This window comes from Apus apus, chromosome 3, assembly GCF_020740795.1.
Source record: "Apus apus isolate bApuApu2 chromosome 3, bApuApu2.pri.cur, whole genome shotgun sequence".
Lineage (NCBI taxonomy): Eukaryota > Metazoa > Chordata > Aves > Apodiformes > Apodidae > Apus > Apus apus.
This window is the reverse complement of record NC_067284.1, coordinates 62,986,444-63,010,956: the sequence shown is the minus strand read 5'-3', so window position 1 is coordinate 63,010,956 and position 24,513 is coordinate 62,986,444. Positions and strand designations below refer to the sequence as shown.

The 24,513-nt window shown below is 41.6% G+C and overlaps 1 protein-coding gene across 2 annotated transcripts in view; it reads right to left on the bottom strand.

The window, feature by feature from the left end:
* The window catches only part of TP53BP2 (tumor protein p53 binding protein 2), a 51,885-nt gene extending 27,853 nt beyond the window's left edge, over window positions 1-24,032 (bottom strand). For both annotated transcript variants that reach the window (XM_051614107.1, XM_051614108.1), the window contains exons 1-2: window positions 23,813-24,032; window positions 3,274-3,421 (exon numbers count right to left, since the gene is read on the bottom strand). In XM_051614107.1, the coding sequence (XP_051470067.1) occupies window positions 3,274-3,421; window positions 23,813-23,839 (175 nt within the window). In that variant the 5' untranslated portion in view covers window positions 23,840-24,032. The remainder of the gene's footprint in view (window positions 1-3,273; window positions 3,422-23,812) is intronic.
* Between the last annotated feature and the right edge of the window lie 481 nt (window positions 24,033-24,513).

Genomic DNA, 24,513 nt, shown 5'->3' with positions numbered 1-24,513 from the left:
AAGTCACGGTCTTAATATGGAATAATTATTTCAGGGGAAAAATTGTTGATGTTAAGTATAAATGTTTTCAGTTTCATAAAAAGAGGAGCTACTAATGTTTTCAGCATGTGGAAAGCTCTTTTCAACATAAAAGACTTTCCTTAAACAAAAATGCTGCAACTGTGCTCAAGCAATCTAGGAAGGAAAATTTCTGGAGTCACTGTCAGAAGAGATTAGCTCTACAGAATAAGCAAGTAGGTCACTGTTACAGAAAAAGCAGTCTCTTGGTGGTTACTTGTCTAGACAGCTAAAAAAGCTCTTCATCTGCTAAACCTAATTCAAGGGGGAGAAAAAAAAAAAAGGCAAAACCAAAAACTAACAAAGTCACTGTCAGATTTCCATCTGAAAGAATATACAGCAAGCTTGTGAGACAGATTTCTAGCCACTCAGCATTACTTCAAATGAAACTCTATAATCAAGGGTGATGACCTTTACACAAGGATTCAGTCAATACCACTCAGTGACTCCAAAGAAAGGTCATAGAGATTTTCAGATACCAAACAAAACTACTACTCAGGAGGAAAGGACAAACAGTCAGACTTTTTTTTTTAATTTTCTATCTGTCTCATTAAAAAAAAAAAATCTTTACACATTCACCACACCTTTTGACTGCTTTCCACAGTGGCCAATGTAGTTGCCTAACAGAATTCTGGTAACAATACCAAGAAAGTTTGCTCTGATACTCAAATTTCAAGCAAAACCAGGAGGACAGGGAGAGCAGTAAACTTGCCCCCTTCAGAGAGCAACTGCCTCAAGCACACTTGCAGCAATCTTTCAAAGTAGGCTTAATAAGGTGTGACAACAGAAGCTATAATTCCTGAGCAACTGTCACAAAAAGAGCAAAAGAAAAAAAGTGATCTAAGAAGGACGTCAGTAATTGAACTCTGAGAAGTCATTTTCCAAATTACATCTTTTGTTTCTACCCCAGAAGGTCAGTTGCCATTCACAATGTTTGTTTTAAAAAAAAGTTCTATTTGTTCAGTGTAAAACACAAACAAAATAGAAGTCATGGTGTATCTTGGCAAAACAAGACAGTAAACTTTGCTGACATGTAAAAAGAGATCAGGGAAAAGCTAAAAGTATCCTCCCTGCCCTTCACTCCCCCAAAAAATCCAAGACATACATTAAAACATACCTTGCAAATGGTTGCTAGTGGATATTATACAGATGCTTAACAAAGAATACATTTCATCTGAAACAACATGCAGGTACTTCATCCAGTACTCAAAGTCTTTTAATGTTGCATTATTTGAGACTACGGCATTTTTTGTTACCAAGTACAAATTGAAACTGTATACGGTTTTACACACACACTGTTTGTATATAGAAGTAATTAGTAAATATAACAGGATAAGTGAAGGGAACAAGAATAATTTCGTTTCTAAAACAATTGTCAAAGTTTTCACTGCATAAATGGATGATTTTTTTAAATTTATTTATTGGTCATAGGACAATAGGTGTGCAAGTAACATGGAGATACCTCGTGTTATCTCCCGATACCTTTGCAAAGACTAACCTCATAAAAAAGTATCTGCTTCATTTTATGCTTCTGTGTGCAGATTATTTTCTTACATCTCATTGGATACCCCAGAGGCAGACAACTTGATTTTACAAATAAACCTTTGAGTATTATGTGGTCCCTCCCACTTACCCAGAAACTCACTTTTCAGCTTAACAAGACCATTTGGACACTAAGTACTGGCAGACTTCACTTGCCTCTCTGTATAGGTGCTCTCCTTTGATTTCAGGACAATCTTGCTGCACTTTCTAGCATACTCTACATTAACATCTCAAAAGCCAATCAAGAATCCAGGTTCAGAAAACACAAGGAGAGGAGCTACCCAGGCTAGCAGCGCTCCAACTTCAGTAATAACAGGAGAACTCTGTCCCTCACCATCACAACCTGTGGTCTTTAACAGGGCATGGGGCTAAGGCTAACTATAAATTCAGTGGTTTTACCTGAACCTTTATTTTACTTGTCTTTCACTGTAGACTTTGGTATTGCATTGACTTAAGAGATGGACAAAGATATAAAAAAAAAAAAAAAACTTCCCTAAAAGATTTCTTCTTCCCATGCAGGATGTGTTATTTTATTTTACTATATTTTATAAAGAAAAGATTATAAGGAGAAAAAAAAAATTGTTGCATTTCTTAAAAATTAGAAATACCAGAAGCAGTACATTTTTCAGAAGGGGCAAAAAATGAAGAGACAAATCAGGTATCTTGTGCTATTAAACAAACATGCAGCTCACCAAAGGCTTTTTTGAACAGGTGTAAAACCGAGCTGACAGCAGGAAGATAGGAACATTATCTGATTAATTTATTATTTTGTTTACTTAAGCATTTCAAAAAATAGAATCAAATATCATTATTTTTCATTACTTAAAATTCTGTCCATGATTCATCTATTTTATGCATCATAATGGCTACCAGTATCTGATATGTACCACAAAGAGAGGAAACAGTCAAGAGTCCTTTCCCATTTAAGCCCTGAAAAATTGGCCATACTTTAACTTTTGATTTTTTTGTTGACATGTTCTCCAGTTCCAGTGGAGCACTGCAAACTTGGGAGATTTGAAATTCCAAGACAAAAGTCAGCAAGAACATAGAAGGGAAAAAAAAAAAGCCACAACCGATCACATACAGAAAACACACTTCCACAGGTTTAAAAGGACAGGGGAGAGTCAAAAGTAGTTTTAATGTCCTCTCTACCAGCCACCACAAACCTTCTTTAGAACACTCTGCATGAGGTTACTACTAGTTCTGGTAACAGCCCTTCCCTTCCAAACTCATTTAACACAATGAAGGTGTAATCAGAAAAAGGAAGGTTTCCTTTATTGCTACAAGAGGAAACAGCTACAGGGTTGAAGAAATTACTGGATCACAGAACTACCCATACTTGTGACTTCAAAAATCCCACAAAGGCCACTGGGATCGCACTGTGGGGAGAAGGAGGAAGAAAAAACAACTCCCCCACACTCTTAAGAGACTTGTTTGAGTCAGAGAAAGGCTGCACACACACAAGAACATCTGCATGCATCTTTTGCTTTTAACTTGTTTTTGCACGTGTGAGCCTTTCTGTAGATGGGTTGTCATACAGCAGGTCTGAAGAAGAGATTAACAGAACTGTAAGGCAGAAACCCTGAGACACAAGCACATCTGTCAGGTCTCCATGTGCTACCTTCTTAGAAGTGGTGACCACCCAGTAACTCACCAAGTGCAAGGTGAACTTACCTGAGCCACACCACACTTCAGCCAGGTGGCACTCGCTCTCACCAGGCTCCTTGCACAGCTCCACCACATCTCTGCAGGTTGTTTCAGGGGTGACTGGAACCTCAGTGAAGTGCTGCTCATTGTTACTGAGATACACTGTCAGAAACATCTGGAAAAGACAAAGGCAACAGCACAAGTTTACTTTATAACACAAAGCCAGACTGCACATCAGAGTCACAACCCTCTCACTAAATGTGCTACTTTCAATGCAACTGTCAAATTTATGAACAACTGCACGTACAGAATTTCAAAACAAAACCAAATTTCTTTTTAAGGTACAGGCAAGTGAGACACTACAGAAGTAATTCTCTGCTCAGTTAAATTACATTGCTGGAGGATTGTTTGGATTTAAATCGGGACCTACTGCTCCTTCTTTCTCACAAGGTGAGGTGTCAGAACTCCTCCCACCCTACTATACATATATACTGCACCCATTTGACACAGAAGGAGAAATAGTCAATGAGAGTTCAGAGATAATCTTTATAGTGAAAAACAGCAATTACATCTGTAAAAACCAAACAAACACCAAAAAAAACACAACACACAAAAAACCCGAACTTAAAACATAGGCAGTGAAGTAGAAACATACTTTGCGTGTTCAGAACACAATTCATCAGAGGATTTCTTAGAAAAACAAATCAACTTGCTAGACCCACAGTCTCAGTCTGAATACAAGGTTTCCCCTCCCTCCTCCTCGAACACCATTCCCAGGAAAGCAAAGATATTTTACTTTGCTGCTTCTTCACAGCTGTAAAAGGATCCTTCATCTTTGGTTATTACTCTGTAAAAAAAACACTATATAGCTAGATGTTGTTCTTGCTCATGTCTTTCCTGTCACTACTAGAAAATGTCCATTTTAAAAATTAGTTGTCTTATTTAATGGAAAATATTGATTAATCCCTCTGAACACCAGTTCGCTGTATGCTATGAAATTAAATTGCTAATTTAGCTGCTAGCTAAAAAATAATGTCAATTTCATTCTGAGACCTATTCTCAACTTCAGTATCAGCTGGCTGCTAGTCTCAACTTCCAGCAACACAAAAAAAAAAATTCTCCAGAAAGCAATTACTCCACTAAGCATTTCAAGCAACAGAAACCTTACCAAGTGGCTAAAGAATTCAGTATTTTCCACACAGCTGGAATAACGGGTTTTGCAGCAAAAGACACAAATCCTTGCCTGTCCTGGTTTTTAGAGTAAAAGGGGTATAGATCCTTACAAACAACAGTTCAAAGGCTAAATTAAAAAGGGGGGGGGGGGAAAAAAGGTCCAAATCAAACAAGGCAAGAAAGCACTAAAAATACCCTCCTAAATTTAAAGGAAAAAATAACCCCAAACCAACACATTAGCAGAAGCATTATTTCTGTGGTTTTGTGCAAATACTCTGGAAAGAGTATTTTTTTACACCACTGCAATGTGAAATTTAGCCCTATCTTCTTCAAAGTTTTTGGAACCCCCTCTTGGGGTCATGCACAGGCACCTTCATGATGCCTCCAAAGCCTTTTTGAGTGCCAAGATCCCCTTCATTCCTATGAGAGATGCTGCCTTTATTCTTTTAAAATCCTCTGCAAAAGCAGTCCACAATCAGTATGCCTCGTTACTCAAGGTGTAAGTATTTGTCCCAAAAGAGGCAGTATAAACACTTGCAAACAGTATTTCGGGCCCTAGCACTGCCACAGATTTAGCAGCAAGAGCCTGCAGAGTTTCTGATCTCTAGTTTGGCCCAGGTCCCCAAGACAACAGTTTGTGATAAATTCTTAAAGACCTTCTTACAACTATACATTGGTTGGAGGAGGGAAAAAAAAAAACAAAACAAAAAACACCACAACCCACCACAACACACAACAAACAAACCTGCTAAAAGAGAGCTCAAAATCCGTAGGAAAATAATCAGACTCTCCAACCATTGCCTTGTCACTATATGGCAAAAACAAACTTGGGGATTTTAAAGAGAGAAATTTAACAGACAGAGTGTGGAAAATGCATAGACAGCAACAAAATTACTGTTATTGACTGATGGAAGCCAGTGAATCCCATGAAGGGCAGGGCAGGCAGATGGAGCAAGACACAGCACTTTAGGATTTTAGCTAGGATCATGGAACGATTTGAGTTTGAAGGCACCTTAAAGATCACCTAGTTCCAACTCCCCTGCCACGGGCAGGGACACCTCCAACTAGCTTGCTGAAAGCCTCACCCAACACAGGCTTCAACACTTCCAGAGATGGGGCAACCAAAACTTTCTTGGGCAACCTGTTCCACTGTCTCACCATCCTCACAGGAAAGAATTTCTTCCTAAAGCCTAAACTAAATCTACCCTCTTCCAACTTAAATACATCATCCTATACTCTATCACTACACACCCTCTCAAGAAGTCCCTCCCCAGCTTTCCTGTAGCCCTTTCAGGTACTGCAAGATGACTGTAAGATCTCCCCACATCTTTCTCTTTTCAAGGCTGAACAATCCCAACTCTCTCAGCCTGTCTTCATAGGAGAGCTGCTCCAGCCTTCTGATCATCTTTGTGGCCCTCCGCTGGACTCACTCCAGGAGCTCCATGACCTTCCTGTGCTGGGGGCACCAGAACTTGACACAGTACTCAAGGTGGGATCTCATAAGAGTACAGTAGAAGGGGAGAATCAAGGCTGCTGCTCTCTTCTCTTTTCTGCTCCTGGAGGGCAGCATCCCACCTGCCAGCCAGGGTCACAGCTGCTCACCCACAGGCAGAGCAGTGAGTTGCTTTTAATGCTGCTCTCTCTCTGCTACGCTTTGTGTGGGCAGAGCTGCATGGCAGGCAGGACCAGCTTAACACATATACTTATTATATAGCAAAGATGGGTGCAACCCTTGTGCTGTTTACAATACAGAGTGCTGAAGTACTGACCTAAACCAAGAGACAAAGCTTCCCAAGCAGGAACTCTGATACTCTGGTTTAATCTCTCCTCACTGAACATGCCACCTTTTAGATGTAGTCTTTCTTTAGGAGGCTGGCAGTGAGGAAAGCTATGTGCAACCAGGGAAGATCACAAAATCACAAATCACAAAACTTGGGCAAAAAAAAGTATAAAATAGAATAAATATAGTAAATAAATATAGTATAAAATAGAAAAAGTGGCTCCCAAATAGCTTTACAGCAGTGTTACATAGGTATGCAAAACACATCAACACTTCACATTTAATGCTGTATAATGTTGTATTCAGAACAACACTAAATAGCGCAGACTGTATCTGCAGTAACATGTTAGCTTTAAAAAATGAGCTCAGAGATGGAATTAAGAGAAAAATTATTAAAACCATGGTATTATACACAAAGCAGACCTAATTTGACCCAGCAGGGCTGTTCACTCTTCAGTGTGCCTGTTTATACCCAGTTGCTAATCCCTAGGATTTACCAATACAGACAACTACGCAGGAAGGATCACGAGTTTCCAGCTCTATCCACAATGCTTGGGATAATTATTAATATATTAAGGCAAGCATACTCAAACCTGGTGTGTGTGAGCCATTTCTGAGACTTAGTAGTGTCTAGATTAACCTTAAATCCACATATTTTAGGAAGTGGAGGGGGGGGGGAAACAACCAAACTCCACAAGTTTCCTAAACCCGTACCTCAAAGTCTTAAGAGTTTAAAGCAACAGAAAGGCTACAAAATCGGCACAACCTTCACAGTTCCCTCATCCCACTTCCCTTTAGCTCCACAGACAACAATGAGATGACTGAAAAGTTCTGTAAGTAGTTGTGTCCCTCCTCTACCTTCCAAGTGGCTGTAACATTTACCACCTTAGATGGGAGAGGAAAGGAGCTAGACCCTGTCTGCACTACTGCCTGCACATCTGCAAGGTCTGATGGGGCAGCCTGCTCCCTGCCTGGCCACATCATTCTAGGGCAAGCACTGAGCAGGGAGTTCCCATCACAGATGTCTCTCTCCCCAGAAAGGACTGGAAAATGTGAAGAAGCTGGTGTGAACCAAAAGCCCTCTCAAAGCACTGCTCATAATCCTTGGTGGTTGCTGTGCCTTGCACCACCTTGCACTGGAATCCCAAGAAATCATCCTTTCCCTAGGAACAGTCCAAATGTAATGATTATTAACCACTCTACCAGCTAATTTATAGTATTGTTTGATTGCTGTGCAGCAGTGAAAAACAAGGGAAACAAGAATACTGTCACAACACCTTCCTTGTTCATAAGTTTGAATCCTCTAGATTGCACCTAACTAGAGTGCAAAGCAGTTTTTGGCTCCTCCCTGAAGCTAAAGATGTTAAAACAATTATATAAGCATCCAGAAATTAATAAAGAAGCAAAAAAGAAAAAACATGCAAAAAAATAATTTTCAAACTAGGCATATAAGACTTTTTTTAATATAAAAAAAAAAAGAGGTAGACAAATCTCAGAACTTGTGCTTCTTTTAAAGACAGCATCCAGGCAAATACTGAAATTTGCTTTTCTTACTATTTTCTTTTCCTGTTCCTGGGCAAATCTGACTAATTCATATAGCCTTGGATCAGGGTTTTTTCCTCTTGTAGGCTTTAAAAGGTTTTTTAATTTAGTTTTAGGAGTGCTCAGCACACAGGCCACTTTTAAACAGGAGTCAGGTCCCTAACTAAGCTCTAAACTGGCATTCCCCACCCCCAAGATGTACTCACTCCTTATAAGTACTGAAAAGCTTTAGAATGTAAAAGCATTCCAGTACTGTAGCATACTTGCAGGAAAGCAGAGATGTGTTGTGTACCTATTGAAGCAGTTCCTTTTAAAAAAATCACATTGCAGATTTCAGCTGACTCTGCTACAGATTAGAAAATAAAAGTTTGCAGTTATAGAGCCACCAAGTGAGGCAGATCAATTGGATGTGCCAAGGGCATGACCAAGGACACACGAGTTAAAGTGAGTTTTTGCAAGGAATTAGTACAACATATGACTTACAAACAACTGAATGGCGGAGTACTGAATATAAAGAAGGACATTGTCTCAAAAAGCCTGTCATTTAAGACACAAGTCAAAGAAAATCCAAATTGGCATGATTTACTACTACTTTGAGTCCTCTCAGCATTAAATACATTATTTTGTTCCAACCCATATTAGTTACACATCACCTCCAACTACAGCCACTGAGTCTGGACTGTAACATGTCCAGGAATAGGAAGAGAAAATAGCAAAAAGTGCAACCAAACAGGAGGACAGATGAGGGCATCAATTATAGCAAGTCACAACCCACTTTATAATCCTCCATCTCTCTTCCACATGTCAGTTCCAAATAGCCTTACATTTGCCCTGAAATCTGACCCATTTGTTGCTAAGCTCATCAACAGGATCATTTCATACAAACTGCACCGATACTAAGTACAACATAACAGGTCTCAACATCTGCAATTAAGTTTTCAACTCAAAGTAAAATACCTAAGAATGGCTAGCTCTAGTGCTAGGCTATGACCACATTTTGTATGTTTACAAAAAAAAAAAAAACAACAAACCACCTTAAAAACAGCTTCCCAAGCTGTTTGGAACACAAACCTGAGCAAACATATGCCTTATAATTTAAAATAATCTGAGATATCATTTTATATCAAAGACCTCATATCAATCTTCTCCTGAAGATCAGAAGTCCTCATTTATTAAAAAGGGAGAAGAGAGAGAAATGCAATTTTCAGTTTTGATGGCGTTTCTGCAAGGATCAAACTTCCCTTACTCCATACTTACCATAAAATTGGCATCATACATCTTAGATGTTAAAAGGCATTTAAATTAGACATTTTCTAATTAATATATTAATATTAAATTACTCAGGATGCAAGTATCCAAGAGAAAATTCTATTATTGTGCATGATGCAAATTAAAACATGACTTTGTTAATTCCTGAAGCTACCCAAGTTTAAAGGATGGATGAAGGTGTTTTTTTCCTCCAACAGTTTCTAGTGAAAGATCTAATTCAGATCGTTAAATTTCAGCAACTGACAGTGATCTTCCAGAGCAAAACTCAGTCCCTTATAAATTACAAAGTAGAGATTAAAAAAAAACAAAAACAAAAACAACAAAAAAAAAACCCACAACCTAGCTTAACCCTGGTTTTCACTATTTGCTGAATTCCTAACTTGATGCAGTCTTCCTGCACAGCATGTGACATATAACACAAGCTGGGGCAGCTATTCACATAGCATTTTTCATCTTCAAAGCATCTTATAATCACAAAGTCGTGACCCAAGCAAGCAGTTTCCTACTTCACAGGCAGGAAAACTGAGGCATACAAGAAGGTAACAACAGAGACAAGAACATCATCTGGTATCCAAACAAGCATACTGCCTCTGGAAATCATTATTCATTTCATTACCTTGCATTAGTGTGAGTAATATAATTCTGTACCACATTCCGTATTATCTGCATTTTAGACTGAAATCTAATATCCTTGAACCACACAATAGTAGTTTGGGGTTGCTATATTCCCGTAACAGAGACAAGTAACAACCTCAACTTGCGTAAAAGTATACTTGGCTCTCATTTTTAAGGAGGCATTAAAAGCCACTCTTAAGGTTGACAATGCAACGCTTTGCAGTAATATTCTCTCTGTTTTCTGAGTTATACCTATCATATTACACTGCAAATGTTTCAACATAGGCAATACATCTTCCTACAACACGGAGAGCACATACACCCGAAGTGCTGTATAAACAAGCCCACAAAAAGGAGCTCACAACATGCCCTTCAATGACAGTGTGGTTACACAGCAGCAATATACATCAATACAGAAAATATTTCATAAGTGTCTGAAATAGCTTTTTTCAATACTGTATGGGAATGAAAATAATTACCATAATATAATTTACATCCTGAACTAAAATCTAGTTTTAGAAGTTAACTTATATTCCCAGTTTTTCAACTAATTTTTTTAGAATATATTAACTACCAAATTTCAAGTACAGAAGACAGAAATGAGAAATAACTGCTTCCTTCAAGAGACCCGATACCCAGTTTTAAACATAAATGAGTCTTTCCTGAAATATAAAATCCCTCCAAACAAAGAGTTTTAAATCAAAGTCTTGCATCTTACCTAGCAGGAACACTGATTCTGCACCTTCCCAGATAGCCATGAAGAAATCAGCTGCTAAAACAGCTATTTTTGCTGACTTGACGCAACTTTCTAAACAACAGAAGACAACCTGCACAACAGCACATTTTCCTGTTCTGATAAGCAGCATTCTGAGCTGCTGCATAGCTAGGGCTCTCCATTTAATGCAAAGTATATATCAATAATAAAGTAATTCCGCAGGTCTTTCACATCTAGTCCCTCAGAACCCTACAGCAGTCCTTCAGTAGGCAACATATTCAGTTACTGTATCTAAAGATTGAGCTAAGCAAAAGATTAAGGCAAGCAAAGATTATAAGACACTTACTAGAAGACAGGCACATGCGATGATTGCTACCCCAATCCTTTTGATTTCAACTGTTAAAAAAGCTAGGTTCAACAGAAAAGCATGGTTTAATATTTTGTCTATAGCCACACCCAAATGCATGAAGTTAGGTTCTTGCCATCTCACCGGCTGCACACACTGTTCCATTTATATTGCACTGGCTTTTGGCCAATAAAATGAGAAAGGAAGTTATGATGCAAGATAGGTGGAGTACAGTAGGAAGCATCATAGGATTGTTCAGATCATTCCTAGTCTATATAAAGCACAGCCCTTTTCCCTTTCAATTGTATCACATGAGAAAACAAGATTCAGCCTTTACTTTCAAAGGCATGGTACTTTCTGCCTGTACAGATTCTAGAGATAAGTATCTGTATTTTACCTTTGGTTAAAATGTCATTATTTTCCAGAATTTAAAATACAACAAAAGAACTGGAAATAGCAAAGAGGAAGCTTCCCCCTCCCATTCCTCTTTTTCTCCCTCTTACCTTTAATGTAGAGAGAACAGAATAAAAACCATCTGCTTTTGGTGAACACTAGTTAAACTGGGCAAATGCTATAGCACCAATGCCAAATTACATCTCACTCTCAGGCATGCATCTGAATCATCATTAGGGGAATCTGAAGAACTGCAAGGAAAACAGTCCAAGTTCTGGCCAAGCATTGTTGCCATCTCAAATTAATGGATGTAGGACTGCAACCCTCCTACTTCACAGGCTGCAACCTCAAAGACAGAACTCAGTCCTTCAGTACGGAATTACAGAAGAGGCCGTTAGCATTAATGAAATCAAAATGGCTAAACTAAGATGATGATGATTTTCTATAATGTTTGGCAGGAAGATTCTGTCAGTCAGGCATAGCTGAGGACTGGAAAACAGAGGATTTTTCCCATACTTCACACCCTCCGCCCCCCCTTTCAGTAGGATATTATGCACAAGGTCATTAAAAACAGATCTCTCGAAACAAAGAATTTTACTTTAAACCTAGGTTACTTTTTCTGACTTTATGGTCTTCTTCAATCATTCTCATATACAAGACAAGAGCAAAAGTCCTCCCATAAGCCAGACATCAGAAAGGTCTATGAGAATGAGTTTCATTATTTTGAATGAAACTAAGTACAGGAGCAATACACTCCAGGCTTCTTGGTTCTGCTACCATGTATCACTGAAGACAAGAACGTCTCAAATCAAGACTGGCTTTTAAAGCCATTTACAATTTGCACTGCCAGTATCTACTGCAACATCAGCAGTAAAAGAAAATGTTTTAAAATATGCAGGATTGTTTTTAAGATACATTAACTAAACTGGTTTCAGTACATATGTAGGAAACCACTGCCTTTTACTGAGCACCCACATTTGCCAACACATGCACAGCTCATCCTGATCAGACCTGAATCCGCAGTTTGCACCAATTTAGTTAAGCAACTGCTGAAATCCAGAGTAAAGAAACCCTGAATACATTCTGCATATTGTAACACATAGCAGCATGTTCGCAGATCTCTTCCAATTGTCATCTTTGAAGTTCCTGCCTTTCACACTTCTCCCGCCCAAGTACTCTTCCCCTTCTCTACAAATCCTTCCACCTGACTCCTTAGATCCACCACTTTGCACTGTTGGACACTTCACCAAAAGCCACCACAGGTTCACTGGCACAAAAGTAAACCTACATGCAGTTTTTGGACTTGTACTGCTAGTGTCCTACTTGGAGCTTGCTGCTCCTCCTGGAGAATTGGGTCTTTGGAGGCTTGCACCTTCAGCCAGACAGATTCTGCCTCATCTTCTGCATTCAGCACCAAGTTATAAATACTTGGTACACAAGGAGAAAACAATTACTGTTACTTTCAGGCAGATTTTAAAATGATATCACTTAATTCTTACGATAGGTACTATGCTCTGGAAAAGGATAACAGTCTACCTCATACAACATAACCACAGGGGTTTACAGTTGCTCCTTCTCCCATTCTTCAGTATCGCAACACACAACACACCTAACAGCCTAAAGCCAAGGTAGCATCCAAGCATAATGAGCAGAGTTATGAAGTCTAAGCCTGAATCATCTCAATTTTGTTATTGCGTCAAACCCAGATGCACTATTTGTACCTAAAAAAACCCAGCACTAAATAAAGGGGGGGGGAAGGAACTAAGCCGTTCTTGCTGCTCTAGAGCTTTGCATCCCCTCCATCAGGAATAAGTGTTACTGTTCTCTTAGCCTCCTAGATGGCTTCAGTCCAAGGGCTGCCTGTCGGGAAACTTAAGAATTACACCTAGTAAAATAGTCCCTTAAGATGAATGTATATTGTTACAGTGAAAAGAAAGTCTAGTATTTTTCATGATAATCAAAAAAGATTTTGTACAAGCTGGGACCCACATGGAGAAAAGCAAAGCTACACCTGCATCAGGGATGAAAGCATATTTAACACAACCTACACCTAAACAAAACAGGCTATCACAGTAAATTGGCACCTATAGCACTCATATCACACCACCCACTGCCTAAGACACTAACTTTTTACTGGGTTTAAAAATACTCATTTTATGCCTTTCCAGCCAATGTATAAGAATCTCACCAGCAAAAAGACAATCAACATTCACAACAGGAACCACTAGACCTCAACCTACCAGAACATGCCAGTCAAACCCACATTTATCAAGCAAAAAGTGCCTTATCGACACATCAAGCAAATTTATTACCTTCTGTTTACTGGCAAGAGGGGCCTGTACTCCTGGGAGCACTCATGAGGGAGGTAGAGTATTGAAGCAGAAAAGACAATTTTATTTTTTTAATGTGAGTTAATGTCTATCTCAAACAGTAAAAAACAAACAAAAAAAAACAAGAAAGCAGAAGCTTTGTGATTTCATAGCAACACAAAATAAATCATGTAGCAAGTCAGAGTAAAAGCATAGAACACTGGTTTACTCCAATCCCAGCAACTTTGTAGAGCTCAGTGTCAAATACTTTTGAAAGTACTACTCATTACATCACACTGGCCACTCCTCCAGGAAACAGCTGCCAAAATCTGTGTTCTACCTCCGTATTTATGACCAACCAAAATGTTCATGACACACACAGGTCAGAGAAAAAACCATTTCTGGCACCTGAAACAATGACATTTAATCACATGGGTAATTTTGATGTGGGGAAAATCATGCGATAGAAAACTGTTTGGGCTGCTCTGTGATACAGGCTGACCAGTCTGATATCCTGCATTACTGCAATGTGACATTCAGAGGCACTTTAGCACACCACAAGTCGACATCTCCATTACGCTGTAACCCTACAACATGCTGTTCAGCCATATAACTTCAGGACAAGCAAAAAAGAAACAAACCCAAAACAAGAACTTTACAGCACATCAGTCTGTGTGCTTTGCTGCTTTCAAGGTCAGCTCCAGCTTCCTATATACTTGCCTCTAGGAAGCAGAGGCTTCCTGCTACATGAGCTTCTCTGTTTCACCCAGATAAATACGGTTTTGTCAGTCCAACTTAATCCTCACAGCAAGTGAGAATTCCTCTCTATTACCACATCTCAAGACAACATGGAGGTTAAGGAAAGCATAAGATACCATTCAACTGCCACAGTTTAGGCAACCTTAATAATGAGTTGATGGAGGCAAGCCATGCTCTTCTCAAATCCTTCCCCCATTATGTCCAATTATGCAGCCACACAGCAAATCACTTGAACCACATCAGCCTTTTTATTGCTTTTTGTCTTAAGCACAGGTCGCATTACCCAGCCATCACCCAACTCCTTATTAAATTCAAGGGGCAGCTACAAGAGAGACGTGGCTTTGGGATGGGAGGGAAACCAAAGAAACAAAACCATCCATTTTAGCAGCATCCCACTATTTAATTAATTAGGTATAACATCACACCATAACTTTGCAGAAGGGTGGCTCATTCTGATTCACCACCAGTCCTGGGTACGAACACACTTCTGTTGCAATCAAAGTAATACCCTGAAGAATGATGACTGAAAAAGAGCAGCCTGTGCATGGCAATGCAGGCAACCAACACGGCCATCAGTGTGCTGGTTTGGTGGGATTTTTGGTAGCCCAGGGGTGGCTCTGGTAAGAAGCTGAGAAGCTCCCCCTGCTCCAAAACCAGCCAAGGAGCCATTAGAGAGACAACAGATGTGCCTCAGCTATTAACATACGAAAGAACTGATATGAAGCACTTAAGGGAGAAGAGAGGTGAGAGGCAGTGCTGTCCCGGTGGTTTATGAGTAAGAAGGGGAAGAAGGTGCCCAAACGGAAGTTTCCCAGCAACCTGTGGCTAGATGGCAGCTGTCCCCATGCATTCTTGGAGGAATGTAGTGGAACATTCCCTGAAGGCACCACAGGGGTGAGCCTGGCCAGTGGACTTGGATTTTGTGGCCAGGGAACTCGGATTATGCAGCTGTGGAAGACCCCAGTGCCAGGGGAGGTGACTGTTCCCAAAACAGCCCGTGACTCTGTAAGAAACCCACGCCGGAGCAGCTCCTGACCTCGTGGGAAGGACTCATGAAGGAGAGGTTCGTGGAGTACTCTCTCGCGTGGAAGGGACCTCATGGGGAAGCAGGAAAGGACTGTAAGGAATCCTTCTTCCTCAGGAGGAGGAAGAGGCAGGAACCACCATGCTGTGAAGTGACTAAACCCCATCCCCTGTCCCCCTGAGCCACTGGGGAGGAGGGAGAGAAACCAAGAACAAAGTAATTTTGGTGGGGTAATGTATGTAAGCACTGCTCTGTGTTGTCTCTAACCTGTGTGCATCTGACGCGTGTGAAATTAAATTACTGTTTTTTCCCCCAAGTTGAGTGTGTTTTGCCTATGACCTTAAATTGGTGAAGAACCCTCCTTGTCCTTTGTCTCAACCCATGAGATGATCTTGATCCTCCTCATCCCACAACGGGTGTGGGGGGGGAGTTGAGTGAGCACCATGTGGCTGTTTCTTTGTTGTTGTTTTAGGCTCAAACCACAACAACCAGCAATGTGAAAGATAAACAGCACAAAATGCCTGTGCTTGGTGATCATATGTATTTGACAACAGCTGAAGTTTTTATTCAGCCCATAAAGAGGGGCTACCACTTCTGGGCTGCAAACATACAGGAAGACCTTAGTGACTGTGCAGATAATTAAGAATATTATGCTACAGTGGCATACATACTGGCATGGAAGACACACTGATCTACTACACCAAAGCAGATTGATCTTTTTATTTTGCAAGTTAAAATGGACCAGTGGGGCTATTCCAACACTGGAAAGGATAGATAGTCAGATGGCCTACCTAGTCAACCACATCATAAGATGTGCAACTACAGCAGAACTGAGAAGTCTTGCCCTGCCAGTCAGCCCATTAACTCACTAAGCACCCCACTTGATTTAACCTTTGCTACTGTAACATGGCGCTCTACATGCTTAACTTTCATCAGGAAGCATTTACCTATTGTAACAGAAGCTGCAGAAGGGTGGAAGACTGAACAGTTGATCACTGTCTGACAGGTTTTAAGTGCCGCTCACTTCCTAGAGCTCTTTCTAGGCAATACCAAGCTCTACACAGACACATCAGCTGAGATGTGAAGGAATCAAGAGCAGCTGATCAGAGCAAGGCAGCTCAGTCATGACAGTGATCTCTGCAGACAGCCTTGTATGAAATGGTGGTCACTGAGTTGATGCCACAGCTATTTTAAATTAAACAGTAGAGTTTAATCAAATCAACATTTGTATTATGCCAGGCTCCTCAACAGGCTTCTTCTGCCCCAAGAACTCCAGAAATCATCCCTCTCAGCCTGTTACTATTTGGCCACTCATTCCAGCTTCCCCGGAGGTAGAAAACTTTTCTCTAACCCAACGTCACTAACTGCTATTTGTGAAAAACATTCTAAATAACCATGGGTTTGTGCAACACTGGGAAACCACACTGCAGAGGCCTCGTGGGCAAGACCATAGGAATAACAATGCAGAGGGGCAAGAAGCGTGCAGTGCTGTTTCCACAGCTTCCCCACTCAAACCTTTACTTGTAGTAAAACATGTTCTGAAAAGGCTGGGAGACACAGTGTGGCTATTGCTGATCATGTGGCTATGGGACAGCACAAGGCAGCAACTCTTCAGAAACACAGCTCGTATGTGACCCACGGCAGAGTCACTTTGTCTTTTTTGGTATTTCACAAGAGAACTTTGTGGCACTCTCCAAGGAGATCAGGAGTATTTTTTAATTTTATTTTTTTTTTTTGCCCCTACACCCTTTCTGGCCTTTCACAACTCAATGACACCTCCCTCTTTTGCAGTCAGAAATCACTCACATTCCCTTCTATGTCAGCTTTTCCTGAACACTTCGTTATGTTGAGACATGCACACAGTCTTCCTACATCCGAGATCACAGAATCTCTAACAATTCTGGTAATTCCAACATTTAGAGGGTCTTCCCAGCCCTGGGATGCCCAAAGATGGCTACATAATACATATAATGGCAGCACTAAGAGAACCCACTGAAGAAGATTTAAGAAAGTGGATTTTCATCTTTTGAAGAACAAAAGAAAACTGAAGGTAAGAAAAATACACAGTTCCAGAGACTGTCCCTTAGCTTTCAATTTAAAGAAACAGGGAATTTAATGCTCTGCTGCAATAGAGGAAAACTAGTAATCTAATCTTAGATCTAAATTGCTCCTTAAGCAGTTAAGCCTCACAAAATCAAAGCATCAAAAGACAAGGAAAATCTCTAAACTTAATTGACAAAAAAAAACCAAAACCCACCAAACCACACGTGCTGCTGCTGCTTATATCCAATACATGCCCTAAATAGGGAAAAGGGAACATTCACTTTACACACATGTAAAGGATTTATGAACAAGGACCTCTTTTGGGGACTGTTCTCAAGAGCGGAACAGAATGAGCTACCATCATGTTTGCTCCCCATTCATTATTAACCCCACAGTAGTAGAGGTGCAGATGATATAACTAAGTAAGATTATTTAATATTTAACATTGGATGTGACAGACTTGTATTCCAACACAGTGTACCATCTGGTTTGACTCTACGGGTCTCCCAAATCCCGGGCTGAACTCACTGCACGACCTTTAACAAGTGGCTTAACCTTCCTGCAGCTCCTGCTCCCTTTATTAAATGCTCTGACCAGATGTTTGATATTGAATAACTCAAAATAATAACATCAGAAGCTTTCAAGCCAGCAACGTGAAGTGCCCATGTTTTCACTTGAGTTTTGATCTATAACTATAACCCAGATAAATTGCAGATTAAGGTTTTCCATAATCAAGAGAAATGCAAAACAAAGGATCCTGATTTTAAAATTGATATGCTTTACTTTGCCAAAGTATGAAACAAAGATATAAAAGTAGGATTAAAAAAAAAAATTAAAAAAAAAAAATAAAAAAAGGCAAGAAGTGTTCCCCTAATCCTCCTTTTTAAAATAGCTGCCAATAAAAGCTAGGGCACTGCACACAGCCGCCTACCAAAGGATCCTATCATACTCAGACCTGGAAGCATCACAGTAGCATAGAAGATATTAGTACAGAAATGATGTTACCATCTCAGTAATAAAATTCTTGGCATTAACACCAGAGCAACAAAAAACAAAGGCCTCTTCCTTTATACACAAGTGTGTTCAGCATCCATCTAATGCCATTGCCACAGTAAAACAACTGATAAGGACACACGCATGACTAACTCTATGAACACCAGCAACAAGATCCAGAATATTAATGATTAACAAAAAGCACATAGCAAAAGCAAGCAGAAAACTGGTTTCTGCTATTTAACATCTCCAGTGTCACGATGGCTGTTCTTTCCCTGATTCCCTTACAGTTCCCTCTCCAGCAATAGTTATCTAACACTGTTTTATACAAAGTTTCAGGTCTCTCATGTTTCAGAGAAAAGCCCCGAACAGTTAAGCAACAGTGACTAAGATAATTAAGTATACTTCAAATCCTGTCCAGGATTTCTAGTGACCTTTATACACAGTATCATCCAACTGCTTGAAAACTGAAGACTAAAAAGACTGCCTGACTCACAAGTGACTAAGCTGAGAGAAGCCAGGCCTGAAGATAATAAAACTGAGAGCAAAACAAAGAGTTTTATCTGCTCTTTACCTCATGAATAGGACCACCTTCCAGCTTCCAGAGCAATAAATAAGCTCCTACTCTTCACAGGAAGTCAACAGCTCGAGGATTAAAAGAATCTAGGGGTTTCTTTGTTGTCAGTGGGCCCATGCAGGAGGCAGCAAGAAGTACTCCTCCAGCTGTGCCACCAAGCCATGGAAGGTAACTTGAGTCAGTCTCCTTGGGGTTATCCGGCTCCCCCTCCAGAGAGACCATGGCAGTAAGGCAAAACTGCCTGTAATTAAACAAACTCAATAACACACGCAGCAGGAGAGAAAGGAGAGACCTGGGGCAGACTACTAACAAGGACAGTGACTGGACAAACGAAGCATTTTCACGACAATTTCTTAATTTTAAAGGAATGGTAGGCACACTGCCATTCTGTTGGTTTGTTCTGCTGACATACCTTTATACCTGACTCTTTTAAAAAGTCCAACTGGCTTGCATGTAAATTAATCTCCCAAAGCAGACCTAATAGTTCATAAAGAGGAGATCCCACCTACCAACACCAAGAAGAAAAAAAAAGGAAATCCTGTGAATTATCCCCATCACAAACTCCATCCCTGCACATGAACCCTTGAAACAGTAAATGCAAGAGTCCCATGAGGCACTCACACCCTGAAAGGTTGAATAGATCAGAAGCAGCATAATTAGCTGTTCCCATGGCCTCCACAGCTTGATCTGGTACGAATTTGTAATATTGCCCTTCCCCCATTTCTGATAGAAGCCACACAAAGAAACAAAGATATTTAAAGTACTGCAGAATTACACGAATTACAGATGGAGGGCTAAAGCACTAAAGTCACCTCAGAAGTTAAATGCGTTTAAAACTATTCCTGGAACAATTATTTATGGGACAGAAACAAAAAAAAAAGCAACGTTATTGTAACAACATGAAAGGGGGGCAGTGCTCTGAGAACCTCCCTCAAGGTATTATTTCCTATTGTGCATAATGACAGGTCACAGTTTACAAGAGAAGTGCAGGAGGTAGAAGTTTAGGAGTAAGAAAGCTCAGCAAAATAATCACCTAAGCTTGGTTCAGCATTTTAAACAAAAATACTTTAAACACTGAATGCCACATTAAAATGTTTGCATAAAATCACAATATAAAAAACTTTTACATTACTAATGTTGAATGGAAACTCAGTTAAAAGTGCACACAACAGATACTAAGTACTTCAATCAGACGAAGAAACAAGACATATGCTTATAAAAGCTCACAGTCTGAACTCCCATTCGTGCACTGAAATCCATGCAGGCAGAGAAGAAAAACATTGTTAATGACTGATAAACCAGATCCGATCTTAATCCATGAAAAACTATAGAGAGTGGGGCTCAGATCCCACAGCTCATCTAATGGTAAAATAACAAGTTGTTAAACCCTACTGGGAAGGGGACAATGACAATTTGTTTATAAACTTAGAAGCTGCTCTTACAAAGCGCACGAGATATCTGTTAAAGTTTCTTTAAATAAGCAGCAAGAAAACTGTTTCCCAAGAAAACTATGATGGGTTCTACTAAATTATTTCAGTAATTCAGAATCTATACGGCAATTCCAATTAACTGCCTAATGAAGCCAGCAAAAGATCATTAGAGGAGTTTTTTTAAAGGTTAAATATACATTAAAACACAAACCACACACATCCACTAAGTCCTGTTCTCACTGGTCATAACATCTCAGAGAAGACCACTTTGAACAAGGCATTCAACAGAGTCTAGGAGGAAAGCACAACTCCTTATGGTTTCACAGTTGCAGTGTTACGCTTAAGCAAAGTGTTGTTTGACTTAATTAAAAAAGATCACACAGCTATCGGGAAGCTTCAGTCATTTCTGACGACAGAAGGCAAAACTAGTTTAGGAATGTAAGCACTCTCCAGTTTGCCAAGTTAGTCCCTAACCCTAACAATGTATCTGCATGTCTGGATCCATCCTCATTTCAAGGAGGCTCCCAATAACTACTGTACCTAAGACAATTGCAAAATGGACCCTTAGCTGGATCATCAAGAGGTTTTGATCCTAAAACTTCACCAGGCTTTAAAGGGTAGCTCAATCTGTGTCACCTCCTACTATCTTTGAAAAGCCATTTATCCAGCATGCAATAATGACAAATTATTTCTCAATACATGCTAATCTTTAGGGTAATAATGTAAAATAAAGAGAGACAAGTGACACTGCAGAAAAATATGCTATTTTTTAGTGTTTCCAGCTCCTTTTCGCTACTTAACAGTACCAGTCACACTCCCACAAGCTTTGCCAGATAAGAGGTGAGACAACTTCACACAGCTTGCCAGCATTAACCCTGTTATTACCTTCACCAGTAGAGCTACACACAAATTACTTCATATTACACCCTTACGTAGACTTCTAATCACACACAGTTACAGCAGCAGTTTAGCACCTATCTGTCATCACCGCAAGGAAAACATTCCTGTTTCAGGGTAGTCTCCCAAGAGCTTGAGTAGTTATGCTGCTACGGCAGTTTCCAGGCTTTTCACTGGCAGCTACTCGGGTGAATTCCTGGCTGGGCTCACGTCTGCTGTATTCCCCACTTGGGATCACAAGCCCTTCACCTGTGCTGTTTAACCCCTTGTCCACGCGACCTTCCGGAGCAGAGGAGAGATGGACCTGCAGCAGAGACTTAAAATCTTACACAGACTATTTTATTTGGAGAGGAGGAAAGAGAAAGATGGTAAGAAAGGTGAAGCAAGAAACGAAATATTTTGCAGATGGTTTAGGGCCAGCCTACTACTTCTCATTCAAACAAGATAAGGATAGTCAAGTTCATTAACACCTCATTAGTGCACAAAGAGCACTCGGATGTCCTGCTCCCTCCTCCTCTTGCCATCCAAAACTCTTTCAGTCTTTTTATAAAGAGAATTAGTTCAAGCGGGAAAAAGAGATGAGAAAAATCTTATGAAAAATACTTTAAAAAACGATAAATACTAAGATTTACTTTTGGCACTGCACTTTCCACCCTTTCAGATTCACATTTGCATGAGTACATTTACTATAAAATAGTTCCAAAGTGGCAAGTGGCTGTTTAGTAACCCTACACTCAATGGAACACAGAACTTTAAAACCGTTTTGCACCGTTTAGTATAAATGTTGGACATCTTATTCCTCTAAAGTGATACTAAAACTCGCGTCTTTTGGTTTGGTTAGAGGTGAATTAAAGTTCTAATACTCCCAATGCTTTTAAATTCCTTTAACCACACTCAACCCTCACAAATGTTTCATCATTCACAGTAAATGCAGCGTGAAAAGTCTGTATCCATCTCTTTATTTATAGGTTAAAAACCAGAATCACTAATGAGTTGAGTCATCAGCCACCAGAGCAATGCATACTCCGGAACTTGTCACCTGCAAAACAACAACGGGATAAGATCGGTCCTGCTTGTTTTCTGCTTTATTTCAACTCAGTGACAAGAAAACTGGCCAGCAACAGTATCTCTTGGAGGTTTTGCTGTTACACGAGGGTGCTCCCCCAGCTCGGTTTTGACATGAGTTTAATAAAAACAATCAGTAAATAAAATGTGTTAATTTGTTTTTCATAGGTAGACAACACCACAGTTACACAACACATTGGGCTATTTCATCTGTAGCTGGGCTCATATTCTGTCTGTTCCTCTCTCATTAACTACAGCAATAGTGACCCAGCCTTCTCTAGTGTTCTGTGAGATCAAATTATCAGTCATTACTTCCTCCTAATTGCAGAGGAAGAGCCTCACACCGATAGCAAAACAAACATCCCTCAAACACTCATCCTTCCAGAACAGATTCCCACTTTCACCTCCCAGTACAGTTCCTTCCTCACTTGCTTCAGTCAGCTCTTGAAAGAGTTAAACTGGAAGTAATCTTTAATTGAAGAGGGCTGTAGAGGGGACTACCTATGCGTGCAAAGCTACGGGGTATCAAGTGTGGCAAGGCAGGCCGTATCGCCCGGGGGGAGGAGAGCAGAAAGAGTATTTTAAGGCACCCTCAATTTGGGACTAGGTGGGTTTTTTTAGCTTGCTGGGATTTTCTGTACATATTCCTGTCTCTCGGAACAACAGAATCTAGATTTCATAGGAAACCAAGTATTTTATTTCATCACCTTTGCATCTTTAGTGCTGAAAACTAAGCAAGGCAAAACTAAGCAATGCTTTCATCCAGCTTCAGCCGATAGAAACAGTGTAGTTCTAAAATGAATGTTAAAATCCCGACAAGAGATGATCTTCCCTATCCCTTTTGAAAGCATTAGAACAGATATGCCTCCCCGAGCAGGGCAGGTTTAATACACAGTCACGAACAACTCCTGAAGCTTTCCTAGCCAGGGATGGAAATACCTTACCCCGAGAACTCCTAATCACTTGGAACCGTAAACAACATGGGCACCATCTTCCTCCTGGAGTCCGGGCGCTCCAAACCAAAACCAACCCCCCCAGAAGAGGCAGACACAGATGGTTTCAAATCAACTTTAAGAAGTTAATTTAAAAAAAAAAAAAAGGGATTCAGAAGAGTTGCCTGTTTACCCCGCGGGGAGAGAGGCAGCCTCATTCCCCCAGGGGCGGGACGAAGGGGGAAGCTCGGGGCGCTGCGGGCCCCCCTCCTCCGCCGGCTCCGAGGTGCCCCTCTCCCCCCGCGCTGGCTCTGCTCCCGCGGGCCCGTCTAACAAGTTGAACTCGGAGTGAAGGAAGAAGAAAAGGAAAAGCTTAAGAAAGGGGAAAAAAAAATATAATAAAATAAACAAAAAGGCGGGAGGGGGAGGGGAAGATCCTGCGCGGCCGCACCGCGGCTGCTGAGACCAGGGAAAGGGGAGGAAGGCCGGAGAGGGGGAGGGAGGAAGAGAGGGAAGAGGGGGGAAGGGAAGAAAGAGTGGAAGAGAAGAAAAGGGGAATCGCCCTCCCCCCCTCCACGTCTGCAGGATCCATTTTCCCTCCCGCTGCCCCGCTTCAACTTTTCGCGCCCCGAGGACGGTCCCGGGCGCTCCCCGACGCGCTGCTCCGCTCCGAGCCCCCGCGGCCCTGCTAGTCCGGGACTCACCGGCATCATCTTGGAGCCGAACCGCATGGAGGCGGCCGGTGCCAGCCCCGCCGACCGGAGCGGGAGAACCGGCCACCCGGGAGGCAGAGGCCTGCGCTGCCGCCGGGACGCCTGAGGAGGGAGACCTGTTGCGGGAGCCGCCGGCCCGGCCTCGCTTCGCCGCCCGCTCTCCGCTTTGTTCCTGTCGTCGCCCCCGGCTCCGCTCCGAAACTCACCCCGGCCCGGCGAGGAGGAGCCGCCGCGCCCCGCCCCGCCCGCCGCCCACCCCCGGGAGGGGCTGGCGCTGCCCCCGCGGGAAGGGGCCGCCTCCTCCGCCCGCCGCGGGGGCTCGGCCCGGGGTCGCTGCCCCGCTCACCGCGGCTGGTCCCGGCCGGGGCGGCGGGGATGTCCCGGGACGGAGACTCAGCGAGGGGCTGCGGCAGTACGAGGACCTCGTGAGTCCCCAGGGGCCACCTCCTCCCGCACACACACGCTCCGAAACTGCGCGCCCCGCGGAGGGCAGGGGCACGCACCGCACCGCACCGCGCCGCGCCCTCCGGAGGGAGGGCGGGAAGGGACCAGCCAAGGTCAGACACCCACTGGAGCCTCCCCCACTCTGTCTGCGAGTCCTTGTCTTCCCTGCCTCCCCAAACGGGTGGTCCTACCGATAATCTCCTTTTAGCTTCTCATCTAGGCGGCCAGTTTAGCGTCCCTGCCCAAAG